This window comes from Crotalus tigris, unplaced genomic scaffold, assembly GCF_016545835.1.
Source record: "Crotalus tigris isolate CLP2741 ecotype Arizona unplaced genomic scaffold, ASM1654583v1 scf7180000017987.690289119674:8195010, whole genome shotgun sequence".
NCBI lineage: Eukaryota > Metazoa > Chordata > Lepidosauria > Squamata > Viperidae > Crotalus > Crotalus tigris.
In genome coordinates, this window is record NW_024096758.1 from 7,510,845 (window position 1) to 7,527,006 (window position 16,162).

The window sequence follows — 16,162 nt, forward strand, 5'->3', positions numbered from 1 at the left end:
TTTCTCTTGGATTTAGGCTCAGGCTGAAGCTAGGAAAGAACACGAGGGAGCAGTGCAGCTTTTAGAGGTAAGGAGAGGAGAAAATAAAAGAAGGGGAGATAAAAACCAAGAAAAAAACCCATTTAAGATACAGTAAGGTATAATTTAGTTTATTTAAAATAAACAAGAAAATTTCACATCAAACTGAAACACTGCCAGCTCTATTTGGAGTATGTACTTATCTTTAAAGAAAAAGACCTGATTAAATTTGTCACCATGGAAAATACTAAGAGATTTCCCATTGCAGTTCATTGGTCAGAAGGCAATGCCTCATCTGGTAATGGACTGTGAGAATAACCTTGGAAGACAGGAGAAAGAGGGTCTGAGATATTTCCTATCTGAGTATCACCTAGGCTACAGCTCTTTCTCCTGTCTCCCAAGGTTAATCTCACAATCCATTACACTTCCAGATGTGGATTTTCAATTGATTTATCCAGTCCTGCAATCAATCACCCGATTTGTACTTAAGGATGATGGTGATGTGCAGTTAACAACTTTTTCTTCTTCTGCTGTTTCTTGTCTTGTCAGAATTCCTTGGATTCTATGCAGGTACTAATGGTCTCAGATGTGCCAAAAATGTCTGGTTTTCCCCTCTTTCCTCCAACAACTCTTGATTGTTTCAGTGGCATTTGGAACAGAGAAACACTATGTTTTATACATATTATGTAGAGTATCCAATGAAAGAATTGGAGAAAAACCAAAATGCATTTGAGAAGCAGTAATGTATATTTCTCGTTTCCAAACTTACACAAAATTGTTGCATCTGTATTAGCCCTGCAGAACAAGAGCAAGGTTTCAATTGCACAAGGCTGTTCTTTCTGTCGAATGTCAGAAAGGAAGGGAAGAAATGTCCAACTTCACAACATCCAAGCAGTAATGGGAGTGTGGGAAAATATGTAAATTTGACACTGTTAATGTGTCCTTCACTATAGATACTCCTTGACTTATAACCACAATTGAGACCAGAATGTCATTGCTAAGCAAGGCAGTTGTTTAGTGAGTTACGCTCGATTTTATGACCTTTTTCTGACACAGTTACTAAGTAAATCACTGCAGTTGTTAAATGAATCATGTGGTTGTCAAGCAAATCTCACTTCCCCCACTAATTTTGCTTGTTGGTGATTACATCACCCTGGGACATTGCAATCATCATAAATATATGCCAGTGGCAAGTGCCCAAATTTGGGGATTTGAACTCCGGTCACCCATTCCCATTTAATACACTAATTAAAACTGATTATAAATTGCTGATTCTTCATACCTTGCTCTTCTTTGTTACTGGGCTATCGTCTTTCCATCTTAAGCATTAAGCTTCACCTGTGGGATTTCTCCAGTCTGAAGGGACTCTTACTAAAAAGTTAGCTAACAACTAACTTTGAAGTCAGAAAATGGTTTTGTCTCCTGTTTCACTTGTCTTTTGGTTGTAGATAGTTCCCCCCCCCCCACACACTAATCCTTAAACTGAGTTCATGTACTTTTCTTATACTGTATCCATTAATTAGCTAGAAATATTTGGCTGGAAGAAGATTCCTTGCCCTTGTTCTTTGTGGCATACAGAGGAGAAGATGGTGTGCATGCATTGTTCTGTAGAATAACTAGATAATGTAGATGTGATTAACATAGAAACGTGGTGGTGGTGGTGGGGAAATGTATGATGGCAAAGATAACTCCTGTGTCTTCTATTCATTGTCATTAATAACATGTTCAATCTGCAATTGGGCTCTTATGTTTCGTAATCATAAAAGCAATAATCCACCCAACCTCTTTTTACTAATGTTCTTACATTCTTTCAGAGGCTTTTGCAGAAAGGAAAGAAAAACTAGGGTGGTTTTTTTTTCATTCTAGTTTCTTTGCAGTCACAATTGTTTTCCCTCTGTCAGGGTTCTAACATTTCACACTGTTTCCTCTTGTGATCATCTGCGATGGCTGATCTTTGCACGTGTAGGTTTATCCCACAGTTCAGCACAGGGCTGTCTTTTAAAACTGATCCCTTTATCCTCCCAAAAAATTACTGGAAGCTTTCCTCTATCAAAGGTAGTGCTGAAAAATTTTACAAAACCAATTACAAAATATGTAATAAAAATACAGTATGTAGTGGGCAGAGTGAGAAAACAGCACCTTCTAAAATTTATGTTGCTTATGCCTTATCCCAAAAGGAAGGTATTCCCTATCAGAAAAGGTGCCAATCTGATTTCCTGAGGATGCAAATTCCAAAATTTAGATCGGGTCACAGAGAAAATCTTTTGATATGTCTCACCCTTTCCACTTCTGCCACTGCTGGGAAACAGAGGTCTCTCCATTGATCTTAACAAGCAGGCAAACTCATATAGAAGGGAATAGTTGCTGAGATACCACCAACACTACTGAGTCCCAAAACAAACAGGAAACTAATGCGTGCATTTGCAGAACCATGTTATATAATTTTGCTATGCTGGGCCAAGTAGATGCATCATGAAATTAAATTTTTCAAAGATCTAGGACCCACTGGCTGGGAAATGATCATGTAATCCACCTAAAATGGAATACCCAGGAACAATGAATGAATGAATGAATGAATGAATGAATGAATGAATGAATGAATCAATCAATCAATCAATCAATCAATGTCCTTGGGTTAACTCTAAGCCAACTTCTTCCAACATGGCAGCTTCCAGTCATGTTATTGCAACTTTCATAGCCAGAACTGAGTAATGCTGAGAATTCTGGTTGAAGCCCACTTGAGGTACGGGGGGGTGGGCGTACTTTTTGTCAGGGGGCCATAGTGAACTTAAACTAATTAGTGTGTGTCAGTGGATACTAACCTGCAACATAGACCATCTTCTTCTGCTCCATTAAAATCCCTTTATGTTCCTAAGATCTGCCTTCAGCTGTAGCTAATGTTTTTTCTTTGCGATGCAGGCCCGTGTGAGAGAGTTGGAAAACCAATGTCGCAGCCACACAGAACAGTTTAACTTCCTCTCTCAGGAACTCAGTCGATTTCGCCTCCAAACTGGGAAATTAGGTCTTCCATCCACATCCTCCTTCTGTTCGTCCCTGGTGACTTCAGAGATTGTCTTTGCTACTTGCCAGAATTCTCCACAGTTCTCCGATGGCTTCAAGCAGAAAGGTGACAGTATAGAAGAGAACCCTTGCATGTTTCTTTGAGGTTCTTGTTGACAACAGAATAATTCAGAAAGGGAAGCAACAAGTCATCTAAATATTTTCAACTACACACAGGCAGTACTTGACTTACAACCATTCATTTAGTGACTGTTTGAAGTTACTAATGGCTTATGACCATTTTTCACACTTATGACTGTTGCAGCATCCCCATGGTCACATGATCAAAATTTAGATGCCTGGCAACTGGCTCATATTTATGATGGTTGCAGTGTCCCAGGGTCACGTGACCACTATTTGCAAAGTCAATGGGGAAGCCAGATTCACTTAACAACCGTGTTAGTAACTTAATGGCAGTGATTCACTTAACAACTATGGAAGAAAGGTCGTAAATGGGTCAAAAATCGCAATAAGTATTTCACTTAGCAACAGAAATTTTGGGTTCAGTTGTGGTCATAAGTTGAGGAGTACCTGTATTTTATATGGTGACTGATGTAATGCTTGCTTTTCTCATCCTGGTGTCTTCTAAATGTGTTGGATTGTGATTCTCAGGATGTCTTATCAACAAGTCACTGCTGGCTTGGAATCCTGGGAGTTATAGTCAGAATCAGCTGATGGGTGCCATACTAGGGAAGGATGTTTTAATTATTTTAGAATGATCTCAGTCATAACCTGAAGTAGAAGCTGTAGCTCATACTGAACCATGGTGTTATAGACAAAAGATCCTCCATTCAATCCACAACTTCTCTAAATAGATTCAAGAAAAGATCTTGCCTAAATACTGCTGGTCAGTTTAGATGATACAGTTTAGATCAGGGGTAGGCAACCTTGGCTCTTTTATGACTCGTGGACTTCAACTCCCAGAATTCCTGAAGTTCCCGAGTCATAAAAGAGCCAAGGTTGTCTACCTCTGGTTTAGATGATACAGAACTAGAATGACCAGTGATCCAATTATGGCCACCAGCTTTGCCTTGGCAAACCATCAGCATATTTTCAGTGCTCTGCAGTGCTCTGCAGTGCTCCATGACTGTCCTGAATCAGACACTGTTCCCTTCCAAGCAGCCAGAGGGAGAATAATAAAAATTTGCAGACTGGATACCCCCTCCCCCTCCCTGTTCTTTCTTCAGCATGTTTGCTTTTTTTGTGGCAAGGAACAAAATAGGGGAAAACTCCTGCAAGTTACTGCTGAAATTGCAGCAAAAGTATCCCTCAGAGCAGCCAGAAAGCAATTAACAAATTAAAAAACAAAACAGGGATGAGCCATGATGCAACTTGGAAAAATCAAAGAGCCCAGGAGTTCCTCCCAAAACAGCACAGGTGTCAAACTCGCCATGTCATGTGATGTGTTGCGACATATCATGACTCTTTTTGCATTGCCAGTGTTGCGTCCTTCGCGAAATGGCAAGACACGAGAAGCAGTTGTAGTTCTCAAGACTTCTTTATTCTTAGTTCAGTTGGAAGACGCCGGCAACGGCCAAAACTCTTGGCTTCTTATATAGGCCATTCCCGGGTCAATCTGCAACTTTTGGCGCACCAGCACTTGCGCATGCGCACAAGTACTGGCGACAGCCTGTCTGGTCCCGGGTAACTTGCACCTGTCCGGGACCATTTGCAATGCCCCGAGCCTGCTTGCACAGGCTCAGGACATAACACCCCTTCCCCCCGGGTTAAAACTATTAACCATGCCATAGTAACACATAACCCATTGCGAGTGTAGTGCCATATTACCCAATGCCAGGTATTACTTTTGCTTCCATTAGTCTAAGTGTTCTGTTCCCTCTGTTAACTCTGTTTTGCCAATAGAGTTACAAAATCTTCTAAATACTTAGGAGATTTCCTGGCTCTCTGTGACCTCCTAACTTCTGGGTACCTGCCAAGTACCCCTTGACTGAGGGGTGATGCGTGCCTGTCCCCCTTGTTTTGCCTTGGTGGTTCCCAAGGACTGTGCTCCAATGCCTGGCCTGCTTGCTTCCCCACCGGGCTCGTCAGGCCAGGGCTTCTTTCTTTGTTTAACCTGGTTGTCCTGCCTTGCTGCAGGCTCTCTGGCCCCTCTAAGTGACTGTCACTGTTGGGCGATTCTGTAGAACCTCCAAGGTCCGTCCAAGATCTGTCAGGAGGTTGTCTGTCCCCTGGTTCCCGTTCTGTCCCCAGGCTTGTGGGGGTTTCAGTACTGTCCCAAAACTCAGTTGTCCCCTGAGTGAAGTCAGAGGTGTTGTAGTCGGGATTTGGTTCCTCGACCACCTCCCTGTATGTTTGCCCCCTTCTAGGGACAGGGGTAGTGTCGGGCCAACTAGAAGGAGTGTGTGCCAGCTCTCTTGCGGGAAATGGTTTATTGGGATGCTCCCGGGTATCCTCCCTGACTGGAGTACTGTGTGATGTGGGTGAGTAGTGATTATGCCCCCGGGGTGACTCCCTGGCTGGAGTAGGCGTTGATGCCTGGTATCTAGTTGGGCTCCTTGAATTCCTGTTTGGAGCACTCGCGGAATCTTGAGATGAGCCGTTTGTGGCTTCCTCATTGATAATGGGCAGCAGCCCATGCCCTTCCCCTTGCCCAAAGGGGTCCCCCTCCCCCCGGAAAAGACCCAGGAGTCTCAGCGGGAAGGTCCCGTCTAGGGCGAAGTTGGTCGATGTGTCGACGCAGGACACGACCATTGTCCAGGGACACCTCGTAAGACAGAGGACCTGTGACCCTGGATATAGAAGCGGGGACCCATGAATGACCAGGACCGTAATTACGAGTCCAAACCGGGGCACCCACAAGGAGTTGTCTAGGTGCCCTGGGGCGTGTGTAAGAAGAAGGCAGTCTATCCGGATGCAACCGGTCAAGCTTGGTAGTCAGTTTGCGCCCCCAACGAAGTTCAGCTGGGCTCCTCCCCGTAGAAGTGGACGGTGTAGTGCGATAAGAAAGGAGGAAGTCAGCCAACCTGTGATGCCAGTCTTCGTAGGTAATTTTCTTCAAGGCGTCCTTGGTGATGCGAACCATGCGTTCAGCCATGGAAAGGTGCAGAGGTGGTATGACGAATCATGTTAGCCTGTAAGAAAGCTTGGAATTCGGAAGAAGTGAATTGAGGGCCATTGTCAGACACGAGGACATCTGGAAGCCCGTGTGCAGCAAAAATCCCCCTCAGTACTTGAATAGTATTTGCAGCAGTGGTGGAAGATACAGGTACAACCTCAAGCCATTTTGAATGGCTGTCAACTAGGACCAAGAAGAATTGACCCTGAAAGGACCCAGCGTAGTCAATGTGCACCCTAGACCATGGAGACTGTGTTTCCTCCCATCTATGTACAGGAGCTTGTGGCATTTCGGGGCGCGAGCGTTGGCAAAGGTGGCATGCGTGCACCTTAGCTTCAATGTCACTATCTAACCCAGGCCACCACAAATGGCTGCGCGCGAGTGCCTTCATGCGTACAATGCCAGGATGACCCTTGTGGAGGGAACCTAAGACCCTAGTCCTCATTGAGGTAGGAATGACAACTCTGCTTCCCCAAAGCAGACAACCCTGGAAGGTGGACAACTCGTTCCTTTTAGACCAGAAACTCTGAAACTCAGTGCCAGGACAACTCTCTGGCCATCCAGATAAAACCCAAGAAAGGACACGTGAAAGTGTGTGATCTGTGCCTGATTCAGCGGCTACATCTCTGGCATTCAAAGGAGACTCGGGCAAGGCCTGAATGGAGAGAAGATTGATAGCTGGAGCAGGGTCAGCTTCTATTACCGGCAGGGGTAACCTACTGAGGCCATCAGCATGGCCCATTTCCTTCCCATGGTTATGAAGTAGGGAGAAATCATAGGCAGAAAGAAAGATAGACCATCTTAGCATTCTGGGGGAGATGATTTGGGGAGTTTGCTTACGTGTGGTAAACAGTCCCAACAAAGGCTTATGGTCAGTGAAGACCGTGAAATGCCTGCCATATAAAAAAATCATGGAATTTTTTAATTCCAGCAACCACAGCTAAAGCCTCCCTGTCTATTTGAGCATAATTACGCTCAGCAGCAGACAAGGTTCTGGAGTAATATGCAACAGGAACCTGAGTTCCATCTGCCCTGAGGTGGCTTAGTACAGCTCCTACCCCATAAGGAGAAGCATCACAAGCGATGCACACAGGAAGGGATTCATTGAAATGTGCGAGTACACTGTTAGAAGTGAGTAAGGCCTTGACCTCATTGAAACTTGCCTCATGTTTTTGTGACCACTGCCACACTGCCTGTTTGTCTAATAGCCTGTGAAGAGGCTCAGCTACACTAGCCTTATGTGGAAGAAAGGAATTGTAGAAATTCAGAAGGCCCAGGAAAGCCTGTAGTTTGGCCTTAGACTTTGGCCTGGGAGCATGCATAATAGCTTTCAGTTTGGATTCAGCAGGGTGAATCCCAGTAGCATCAATTTTGAATCCCAAAAAATCAGTAGAAGGCACCCCAATTTTACATTTGTCCTTCTTAAGCTTGAGGCCCGTTTTCCTGAACCTTAACAGGACAGCTCTTAATCTCTCAGCTAAATTGTGTGTAGAATCTCCTGCAATTAAGACATCATCAAAATAGGGGCAAACCCCTGGTATACCCCGTAGTGTGTTTTCCATTACGCTTTGGAAAATTCCAGGAGTGACATTTACTCCAAATTGTAGCCTCTTCACCTTGAAGGCCCCTCTGTGGGTCACAATGGTCTGCGCTACAGCAGTATCATCATCAACAGGCAGCTGTTGATATGCCTGAGCTAGGTCAAGCTTTGCAAAAACGTGCCCCCCCTTGAGGGAGGCCAGAATATGACTGACCACAGGAACAGGATAGGCATGTTGCTGCAATGCCTTATTCAGAGTGCATTTGTAATCAGCACAGATGCGAATGTCCCCATTTGCCTTGAGAGGCGTGACAATGGGGGTTTCCCAGGGACTGGAGTCAACAGGTTCTAGAATTCCTTGCTGAATCAGTTTGTCCAACTCAGTGTCAATTTTACTTTTTAAAGCAAAAGGGACCCTTCTTGCTTTAATTCTAATGGGAGTGACAGTGGGGTCTAGTTTTAATGACACAGGGGGTCCTTTGTATGTGCCCAGCTGGGGGCTGAAGACATCTGTAAATTCTTTGCAGACTTCTTGTAGGTCAAGTGTTTGCAGACTATTGAGCCCTGTGACGTGTATTCCCAAGGTCTCAAACCAATCGAGTCCTATGAGACTCTTTCGTTCACCCCCTACTACTATTAAATCTAGTGGACCTTCAAAATCCTTATACTGTACGTTAAGGGTGGCCTCCCCCTCAACACACATTCTGGAGTTTTGAAAGTCTGTTAACACAATGTCAGAAGGCCTCAGCTTAGCCTGAGTTCCACAAATCTTCCTAAACGTTTGCATGGAAATGATTGAAAGTGCAGACCCTGTATCCAGTTCCATAGCCAATGGAACCTCTTGTAGCTTCACCTTAAGTGACAGCTTTTTCTTAATGGGCTTGTGTGTGCCTGTCCTATAGATGCTTCTTCGCGAAGCGCAAAACCCCACCCTGTTTTGGCTGGGAACCCTGGTACCTTTCAGGCGCAATTCTTCCTGAGGTTGTACCTTCTGACGGCCCAGGCACACAGCTGCAATGTGTCCTTGTTTTCCGCACGCCCTGCAGATAGCGGAGCGGAACTTGCAGTTGGTTCTCTTGTGGCGACCTCCACAACTGAGGCACTTGGGGAGAGCTGAAGAGCTTCCTTTTTGTTTCCCTTCCTTTGTGGGGTGGAGACGGTCCACTTCCTCGTCAGGATCCTCCTCAGAGTTCCTTTGGACTTCTTCCTGGTGCACGGACGCAGCATCTGGACTGTTTCTGATCGGCCGCATGTTCTTGATGGCGCCGCCCGCTGCTTCTTCTGCGGTGACCTCTCTCAAGGCATCTTGGAATGACAAGTCCTCCTTGGCGAAAAGTCTCTGTTGTAACTCTCTATGCTTTAGACCGCATACAAATCTGTCCCTCAGTCGTTCTTCGAGGTCTTTGAACTCGCAATGTTTGGCGGCTTTCCTCAACGCGGCGATGTACTCCTTGGCCGATTCTCCGGGTCGTTGATCCCTCTGCTCGAAGGTGTGGCACCACGTGATGACGGACATCTTGGGCTGGAAGTGCTCCTTCAGTAGCTTTTTTAGATCTGCGTAGCTGACAGACTCTAGAGGGACAGGTGCTGCAAGGTTCTCAGCGATTTCGAATGCGTCTTGACCGCAAACGCACAGCAGGGTGGCAGCCTTTAAACTATCTTCCCGTACTTGATTTACCTTGAGGTAGTTTTCCACCCTGGCTACGTAGGACTCCCACCTCTCTGGCTGTGAGACGTCGAATTCCGAAAGCCTTCCAATTTTTGCTATTTTGTAGAAGGAAGGGTCTATCTGCCAGCCTACCCCCGAATGCACGCTGGATTGGTGGGTAGCTGCCGAGTCAACGCCGTTCCTGCCACTCAGGACTCACTTGGGTAAGCTTCCACCTTTTCGATTGATGTAAGGCATCCCACCTTCGTCGCCAGTGTTGCGTCCTTCGCGAAATGGCAAGACACGAGAAGCAGTTGTAGTTCTCAAGATTTCTTTATTCTTAGTTCAGCTTACAGTTGGAAGACGCCGGCAACGCCCAAAACTCTTGGCCTCTTATATAGGCCATTCCCGGGTCAATCTGCAACTTTTGGCACGCCAGCACTTGCGCATGCACACAAGTACTGGTGACAGCCTGTCTGGTCCCGGGCAACTTGCACCTGTTTAGGACCGTTTGCAATGCCTCGAGCCTGCTTGCATAGGCTCAGGACATAACAGCCGGTAATGGAGTGGGTGTGGTTTTGGTATGATGAAACCGGCCCGTGGGCCGGCAGTTTGACACCCCTGAATACAGAATCACTGCCCAGCAGCTGTGAAATGAGTGATTGATTGATTAAATTTATTTGCCACCCATCTCGTATCCAACAACTCAGGCAGCTTGAATGAAACTCAGCAAAGTTGTCTTTACTTCCTGTGTACCAGAACAGCAGCTGAAGCAATTAATTTCAGAATGAAACGCTCTAGAAGTCCTATAGCATAATGGGGTTATGCAAGGCTGGCACTGAAGTTGCTTTGGCAGAAATTTTTGGGTAAAAAAATATTCACAGTAACAAATAGTTTTCTTCTATGTGAGAACTGCAGCAACACAAGAGGCTGCCCCCATTTAAAGGGAACTGTTTCCTTATGAACCAAGTTTGGCTAAGGCTGTTTTTCTCAGCCTGATGGAGACTGATTGGGAAAAGGGACAACCCAGGTCATTGGTGGTGTGCCTTACGTTGCTTCGTCCTGGCAGAGGGTGTGATTAGTTCCCTCTCCAGCATTGGAACATCTCCACCCAGTGGAAGCTGCTTGGAAGGAAAAACACCCAAAACTGTGACTCATTCAGACATGGAACAGGAGACCTTTGCTAAAGGCATTTCATATGGACTCAAGAGGAGCTTTAAATAGCTTTATTTGTTTCTTGTTCCATCCTGAAAGTTTTCTCTGTGTTTACCCCATGCTGGTAATTTCTCACTTAAGCACTGCAGTATTTTAAAGGTCATGAATTTGACTTCTGCCTTTCTTAGTAGCTATGAGGCCCTTGGATTGTTTATAAAGGATTGTCTAGGTAAATTGGAGAGTCTACAGTTTTTCAAAACATTCAGCCTCTGTGTCTATGCAGTAGACTTAAATCCATGCAGTAAATTTAAAATTTTCTGAGAAAAAGACTAAAATTGCTTCTTTCTTTTAGGTTGTCTGTACATGTGTGTTGGGGGGGGGGGAGAAAGAAAAGTGGTTCAGATTTTATGTTTCAAAAAGGGAAAGTTGGTGTTGTGTGTCAGCTTTGTGGTTCCTTTCTGTAGTTAAACCTGAATGTTGTATGACCTCTATGGTTTTGTTTGTCCTCCCTGTCTAGTGTGATATACAATGTTTGGTTTCAGATCCAGAAATTGTCCCTGTATCTCCATGGAGAAGTAGAAAAGTTCAAAATGAAGATGTGGAAAGGTTCTCTCCAGTGACAGTTCGGTTCATGGATCCTGTGGTGTCTCCTGTGGCGCGAAGTCCAGATACAAGCAGTCCTCCAGTTGCCTCAAAAAAATCAATCACGAAGTTGGAAGCCCAGTCCAGCTCTTCCAGATCTGAGTCCATGCACAACAGTCCCAAATCTTGCCCCACTCCTGAGGTCAGTAATGGATATATGAAGAGATTGACAGCTTTTGATTTCTGAACATAGAGATGGTTGGGCCATCTCTCAACCCTTTCACAATACAAAGCACATATGAGAGTGATCTGTGCTGTTTTGACCATTTGCAAACCTATATCCTATATCCCAGTAAATAAGCCCAGATACTGTAAGTGAATAAGAGTAAACCTAGCCAAAAATAATTAGCAACAAGCTCTAACTTTCTGTTGTCTTCTGAACAGGTTAGAGGGAAAAATCTTCCTTCTCTTCTGAAGGGGATGAATTGACATAAAAAAAAATGCCAAGCATTTGGAAGTATTTTCCCCATTGTCAGTGGTTTGTCCTTTTGCACTTTTACTCAAAGAGATAGTGACTAGATCTGTGTCTCTCATCTTGGTCACTTTAAGATGAGTGGACTTGAACTCCTAGAATTCTGAGAATTGAAGTTCACACATCTTGAAGTGCCCAGGATTGAGAAACACTGGTCTAAACAAATATATGTTGGCCTCAATTTTTGAACTTACTGGAGCCCGATATGTCTGTGGTAAATCATGACGATTGTAAGTTGAGGCACCCATGTGATTGATCTGATTTTATGACCTTTTTTGCAGTGGTTGTCAGTGCCATGGTCATTAAGCAAGTCAATCACTATTGGCATTTTTTGCTGGAAATATCATAAATCAGGCTGTGTCACACCAGGATGCTGCAACCTGTTGTAAAGGTGAACCAATTGCCAAGTGCCTGAAATGTGGTTATGTAACCACAAGGGTCACACTGCTATCAGAACTCCAGAACCAGGTCACCAATACTTTTTGGGGTGGTGCTGGTGAGGGTTTTGTCATAAGGTCGAACAATCACTAAGTGACCAGTTGTTAAGTAAGGACTACCTCTAAGGTCCTCTTCTTTTGCAAGACATGCAAAGCCCCAGTGCTTAATTGTTCCTCTCCCTGCTCCTCCCCCATGGCTCATCTATTTTAGAGAGAACATCTGCTAGGAAACAGAATTTCCCCATCCATGGAAACAGCAGAGTTGCAAGCTCTGATCACGATGATCACTGGGGACTCAACTTGCACCAAAATCAGGAGTGTTCGTTCAGCTAGTAACATTATTAACCAAGTGCTTGTTTCTCTAGAAAGGGAAAATAATTAAGGGTGCAGTGACTAAACAAATAAACAATAAAGGTCCAACTGGAATATTATGAAAGTTGCATTAAACTGGAGAAAATATGGCAGCGAATCGAATAAAATTAAAATAAAAACAAAAAGTCTAATTAAAAAGCAAGTTTAAAAATTTACAGCCTAATTGAAACACATTTTTTTTTTTTTTTAAAAAAAAGTATCATCCAACTCACCAGCAAATCTCCAGAAAAGAGGTGTTTGAATAAGAAAGATTTTGCTCACTGGTGGAAAAATATCAGAAATGAAATCAGCCTGATTTAGTAAAAGGGATGGGGTGTTTCTGGAAATGAGGTAGAGCAGGGGTCTTCAAACTTGGTCCTTTTATGACTTGTAGATTTCAACTCCCAGAATTCCTCAGCCAGCATGCCTGGCTGAAGAATTCTGGGAGTTGAAGTCCACAAGTCATAAAAGGGCCAAGTTTGAAGACCCCTGAGGTAGAAGCTTGCGTACAATTAGGCCAATGGCTAGATGTTAACCTATTTTGGTTCAATGGGTCAAGAGACATGCAATTCTGTCAAGTCTCAGCTACCCTTTTGGTTCCAGAATGGAACCAGAGCTTCAGCAGCACCATGCAACAAAGCCCTCAGAATATCCCCCATTTCCTTCTAGAACCCATTAGGGTCTATCAGTCGTTGGTGGACCACTCAAATGTGTCCAGCCTCCCTGCAGAGGGGGAGGGCTATAGGGAATCTCAAAGGCCCTATCTATCTATCTATCTATCTATCTATCTATCTATCTATCTATCTATCTATCATATTTAAGAACCGCCCATCTCCCTTACAAAGGGATTCTCGGCAGTGTGCAAATAAAATATTAAAAAATATTAAAAGCATAAAAACAGTATATAAAATTTAATAATAAATTTAAATTTAAAAGAGGTAAGGAATATTAAATTGGTGGTGGTGGTGTAATAGTTAGAATGCAGTATTGCAGATTAAATCTGCTGACTGCCAGCAGTTTGATTCTCACAGGCCCAAGTCCATCCTTCCGAGATCGGTAAAATGAGGACCCAGATTACTGGGGGAAATATGCTGACTCTGTAAACTGTTTAGAGAGGGCTGCAAAGCAATGCCCCCCAACCTTTTTGACACCTGGGACCAGTTCCGTAGAGAAAGGTTTTTCTGTGGACTGAACGAGGCATACAGTAGCTTTGCATGCTGCCTGCATCCTGAGGGTGGGGCTTTGTTTGTTTGCACGGACCAGTTGCTGGCATGCCACGGACTGGTGCCAGTCCATGGACCGGGGGTTGGAGACCCCTGCTGTAAAGCACTATGAAGTGGTATTGCTATTGCTATTAAAAATAATTAAAAGGTGGGGTGAGGGCATTTAGGCCAGTAGACAGCCCCAAGGCTGCATGGTCCTCTGTGCATCCCAAGTAAAGTTGCAAAGCTGTGTTTTCACGCTTTTCTAGAAGGCCAGGAGAACCGGGGCCCATCTCACCTCTGTGGGGGAAAGTGTTCCACAGGACGGAGGCAATGGCAGAGAAAGCTCTTTTCCTGGATGCTGCCAGTCAGAATTCTTTAACTGATGGGGTCTGCAATATACCTTCCCTGCCTGATTGAGTGGGACGGGCTGATGTAAAGGGATAAAGATAGTTTGGTAGGAAACCAGGCCCCACGCTATGTAGGGCTTTAAAGGTCATAAGCAATATCTTGAAGTGAACTGAATTGGAATGTGCTAAATTTGGTTCCTGAATTAGACTGTATTCTAGATTTGCATAATACACTGAGCTGTAAAATAACCAACTGGATTGAGTTTTTACAGCATGCTGAATCATTAAAACAAATAGTTCAAGGTTAAAATGAAGTTTGCTGTTAAACCTTTAGTTGCCTTAATTAAGCATCTTCTGCAAATACAGCTATTTCATCATTTTCTACATGTCCTTAGGTGGATACAGCCAGTGAAATGGAAGAATTGGACACTGACAGCATCTCATTGGTACCTGAGCAGGAGAACCATGATCCAGTAAAACTTCAGGTCTTCTTGGCTCGATATAGGTAGGGTTGTACAAAGGATCCAACTGTGACATTAAATGTTAAGAATACAAATGATTTGTAACAAATATTAGATTTTATATGATGTAACGGGAGAATTATTGTATCTAGAGACTGATGGAGTTGTGTTTGGTAAGGCAGGCAATGAACAGTTGCAAGTTATGTATGGAAAGAGAAATATAAGATTAACTATATGAATTCGTGCATCTTGATAGAATGTCTAATATGTTAATTAAGAACTGTGTGTGACAAAACATGTACAGGGTCATGCTTGGACCAACTACAAAAATGAGCATCTAATATGAAATGATGTTATACTGTATATTGAGGTGGCTTAGTCATATCAAGAGAATGAAGAGTGAATTGCAAAATAAATATATGAAGAAAGAGAAGAATGGGGATGATGTAAGAGCTGATGGAATTGATGAAATCCTCAAAAACAGAAAGATGGATAGGTTTACAAGAAAAAAAGCAATGTATGGAAATAATGGAGATAAGAATGGTTTTCAAAATAGAACAGTATAGGGATGTGATGTGAATGTTATAATATAGATGTAGTTACCTAGGCTTCCTTTCCTTTTCTCTTATCTCCTCTCTTTAACCTCTTATTTATTCTTTCTTTTTATCTGCTTTATGTGTAATGTTTTACCCTTAAAGAGGTTAGCCTGGGGGAAGGGATATGCATGCATGGTTTTTCTCAAGGTTTTCCTATTCACCAGGTTTATTTCAAAGCAGGAATGAATGTCATCCAGATCATATTGGTCAATGATTTAGAGAATGTCGTCCATTCAGTTCAAAATATCATTCAGTTTACCTTCTAATGACAGCTGGGGTATTTGATCTGCAGATACTTATTGGCAGACTTCAGCCTGCATTGTAGAAATTGAAATATGTAGGAGATTAGCAGATAAGATGTATTCTCATGCAGCAGAGAATAGCTGCTCTTTTTCATTCTTCACTTAGATTTTTTTTTTTTTGTCTTGTTTTGAGCTGGAGCACTGTGGCCACTCTGTGAATAATAAATAGGGATGACAGACCAGAAAATGCTTCAGAGGAAAGCTCTTTAACTCACAAGATATTTATAGGAATTTGGGTTAGGTATTAATCTGGCAATCATAAGGTGGTCAATTTTTTGGAAATCTAATCTTCTTTCTGAAGTGTAGCTAGTGTGTTTGGAATTCTCCTTTTGTCCCCATGTTCATTTTCACATTTTATGCAAAACTTTCCATGCACAGTTTGTCTTATATTTCTCCTCTTTTGCAGCATCAAAATTCTCATCAGTAACATAGCACAAAAAAGCAGGCTAGATTCCTAACATGTAACCTTTTTATCAGTGCACAAACACATATACAGTATTTCCATTATTAAATCCTGCACAAAAATAATCTTAGGCAGCCATAGATGTAAGTCCACCAAGTCTGTTTTTTTAATTTAGGTGCAGCATTTTTTAGTATATAGCTGTACAGAAATAATTGTGAAAGAAGGAAAAAAAGGAGAAAATTGTGAAAGGAGAAAAAGTACAAATAAGTTGCAATGGAACTATAAAGCAATCTGCACAAACTCTCATTTTTGAAGTTAATGTTAGATAGTCCCTTAATTTAAAATGAACATTACAAGAGAGACCCAACTGGACCGTCTTTGTTTTTGCTTGAAGATGTTTTGCTTCTTATCCAATTCTTATTCAGTTCTTCTTCAGTTCTTCAAGCAAA

General features: G+C 43.2%; 1 protein-coding gene across 9 annotated transcripts in view; it reads left to right on the forward strand.

Annotated features, from left to right (window-relative positions):
* The window catches only part of TSPOAP1 (TSPO associated protein 1), an 85,373-nt gene that overhangs the window by 33,940 nt on the left and 35,271 nt on the right, over positions 1 to 16,162 (forward strand). For 8 of the 9 annotated variants that reach the window (XM_039346282.1, XM_039346289.1, XM_039346283.1 and 5 more), the window contains 5 exons: positions 17 to 67; positions 568 to 588; positions 2,938 to 3,145; positions 11,040 to 11,281; positions 14,347 to 14,456. In XM_039346282.1, the coding sequence (XP_039202216.1) occupies positions 17 to 67; positions 568 to 588; positions 2,938 to 3,145; positions 11,040 to 11,281; positions 14,347 to 14,456 (632 nt within the window). The remainder of the gene's footprint in view (positions 1 to 16; positions 68 to 567; positions 589 to 2,937; positions 3,146 to 11,039; positions 11,282 to 14,346; positions 14,457 to 16,162) is intronic. The other variant, XM_039346284.1, reaches the window with a different exon arrangement.